At 54.7% G+C, this 2,658-nt stretch overlaps 1 protein-coding gene across 1 annotated transcript in view; it reads right to left on the bottom strand.

The window, feature by feature from the left end:
* Positions 1-2,658, bottom strand: part of SLC16A5 (solute carrier family 16 (monocarboxylate transporter), member 5) — a 23,445-nt gene that overhangs the window by 12,724 nt on the left and 8,063 nt on the right. The window contains exon 3 of the mRNA XM_011976482.1: positions 1,328-1,471. Coding sequence (XP_011831872.1) covers positions 1,328-1,471 — 144 coding nt within the window. The remainder of the gene's footprint in view (positions 1-1,327; positions 1,472-2,658) is intronic.

The following is a 2,658-nucleotide window of genomic DNA, read 5'->3' as shown; positions in this document are numbered from 1 at the left end:
TTGAACCTGGGAAGTGGAGGTTGCAATGAGCTAAGATTGTACCACTATACTCCAGCCTGGGCAACAGAATCAGACTCTGTCTCAAAAACAAACAAACCCCAAATTGGATTAAGTCTCTCTTGGCTTAACACCTTCCAAAGACTTCGCATCACATTTGACAAAAAAGTCCACAGTCTCCACAATGCCCTGGAAGGCTCTCTGTGGTCTGGCTCCGGCCCACCTTTCCGATGCCATCTCAGGCCGCTCCCTGTCACTAGGATCAAGCCACAGGAGCTTCTTTCTCTGCCTCTGAACATGAAGCTGCCCTTAGGGACCTCAGGTCATTTGTAGCTGCTGTTCCTTCTGCTTGGAATCTGCTTCTTCCACTCTCCTCTCAGTTCAGACACCACCTCTCCAGAGGGGCCTTCCCAGCTTCCCACCCACTCAGTGTCTGCACCTGCGCACCTGAGCATGCCGGAGAGAAAGCTGTCAATCGTGTGTGATCATGGCCTCAGGCGGGCCCTCAGGCTGCCTGTGACGCCACTACAGCTCCCTCAATCGTGCCCTGCCTGCCCTGCTAGGTGACTACTGGGTCTCTTCCTCTGTGCACCCAACACCTCCTCCCCATCCTCATGCTCAGCTGCCCACATGCCTGCCCACTGGTGACAATGGCTTGCCCATTCCCCCAGTGCCTGTCCCTCCCTTCTGCCCTGCATCCATTCCACTCAGAGGCACCCCTCTAGCAAGTCCCCTCTCTCCTGAGTCATCCTTTTTCTCTTCTTTCCTAGATCATTCTCCTTAGTTATTTCTCCCATTTAAAAAAAAAAAAAAAAAACTCTCTTGACGTCATAACCACTTCCGGGTATAGTCTATTCCTCTAGTCCCCCTAGAACAAAATGCTGTGGAAGGGCTGGGTGTGGTGGGCTCACACCTGTAATCCCAGCACTTTGTTTTTTGTGTTTTTGAGATGGGGTCTTGCTCTGTTGCCCAGGCCGGAGTATAGTGGTGCGATCTTAGCTCACTGCAACCTCCATTTCCTGGGTTCAAGTGATTCTCCTGCCTCAGCCTCGAGTAGCTGGGACTACAAGGGCCTGCCATGAAGCCTGGCTAATTTTTGTATTTTTTTTTCAGTAGAGACAGGGTTTCACCACATTGGCTGGGCTGGTCTCGAACCCCTGACCTCAGGTGATCTGCCCGCCTCAGCCGCCCAAAGCGCTGGGATAACAGGCGTGAGCCACCACACCCAGCCAGCAGTTCCAGAAGATTAAGAGGCCTGCCTGCCCTGTCCGCTTGTGCCTGGCACTTTCTAGCAGCTGCCTATAAATTCTGGAGCTGAAGTGATAGTCACCTGTGATGAATCCTGCTGTGAAGTAGAGCTGGCTGAGGTTGCGAGAGAAGGAGCTGGCCACCATGCCCAGGCTGGCCAGCACACCTCCCAGCATCGTGGTCACTCGGCAGCCGAAGCGTCCCACCAGGATACTGCACAGGGGCCCTGTGGGAGAAGACAGCCCGAAGGTAGCAGCTGAATGAGGAGGTGGCGGGAGAGGAGGAGAGTGGTTGGGGGAGGGCAGTGTCAGCAGGAACTAGTCAGGTGGTTTCAAGGGCAGGAGCAGGCCTGGATTCTGATATACCCACCTGCCACGGACTTGCCACGTGGCCTGAGCAAGGCCTGATCCCTCTCCGTGTCTCAGTTTTTTCCCCTACAAAGGATTCAGACTGGGCGATGTTTAACCCTGATGAGGATTCCCAGAAAGGTGGAGCAAGACCCTGCACTGCACCGAACTGAGGCTGCTCCTTCTGTCTGGGTGAAACAAGATTGGTTCATGAGTTCACCACCTCCCTGACTTCGCTGGGGGTCTGTTGGTGGGAGGAGTCAGGGCAGTGTTCCAGGACGTCTAGACCACAGTGTGCACCTTCAGATCCTGTTTTACCTGTCCCACCCCCACCCCCAGCATCCTCAGGAAGACTGGCTAGATCCCTCCCACCCTTCCACCACCTTCCCAGCCCTACAGCTGAGGGGAGCCCTGGGCCCCTCTGCGCCTCCTTGCACTGGCCTCTAGAGTGTTCTGCAGAAAATCAGCCAGGGTAGGTTCTCCCCTCCCGCACCACCTCCAGCACCACCAAAGTCTGCACCACTAGGACCAAGCCACAGGAGCTTCTTTCTGTGCCTCTGAACATGAAGTTACCCCTAGGTTTGGTTCACTGTGGACAGGGCCCTGTTCCTTGCCTGGCTCCCAGCTGCTTTCTCACCAATCCACACCCCAAAAAAATAGAAAAGAGCTGCAGACTGCTCCTTGGCATCTCACAGGGACCCCATTCACCCAAGGACATGGGGAGCTTCTCTAACTCACTGAGAGTGCGACTAAAGGGACAGGGGAAATGTGTGTGCATGAGGTGCTTGTGTGTGTCTGTGGTGGAGGGGGGATGTGTGGTGTGAGCCAGTGTGAGTATAAAAGTGACAGAGTAGGCCAGGTGCGGTGGCTCATGCCTGTAATCCCAGTACTTTGGAAGGCCAAGGTGGGTGGATCACTTGAGGTCAGGAGTTCGAGACCAGCCTGGCCAACATGGTGAAACCCCATCTCTACTAAAAATATAAAAAGTAGCCAGGCGTGGTGGTGCATGTCTGTAATCCCAGCTATTGGGAGGCTGAGGCAGGAGAACTGCTTGAACCCGGGAGGC

This window comes from Mandrillus leucophaeus, unplaced genomic scaffold (genome assembly GCF_000951045.1).
Source record: "Mandrillus leucophaeus isolate KB7577 unplaced genomic scaffold, Mleu.le_1.0 Scaffold1, whole genome shotgun sequence".
Lineage (NCBI taxonomy): Eukaryota > Metazoa > Chordata > Mammalia > Primates > Cercopithecidae > Mandrillus > Mandrillus leucophaeus.
The sequence above is the reverse complement of the archived record's forward strand: the minus strand, read 5'-3'. Positions and strand labels throughout refer to the sequence as shown.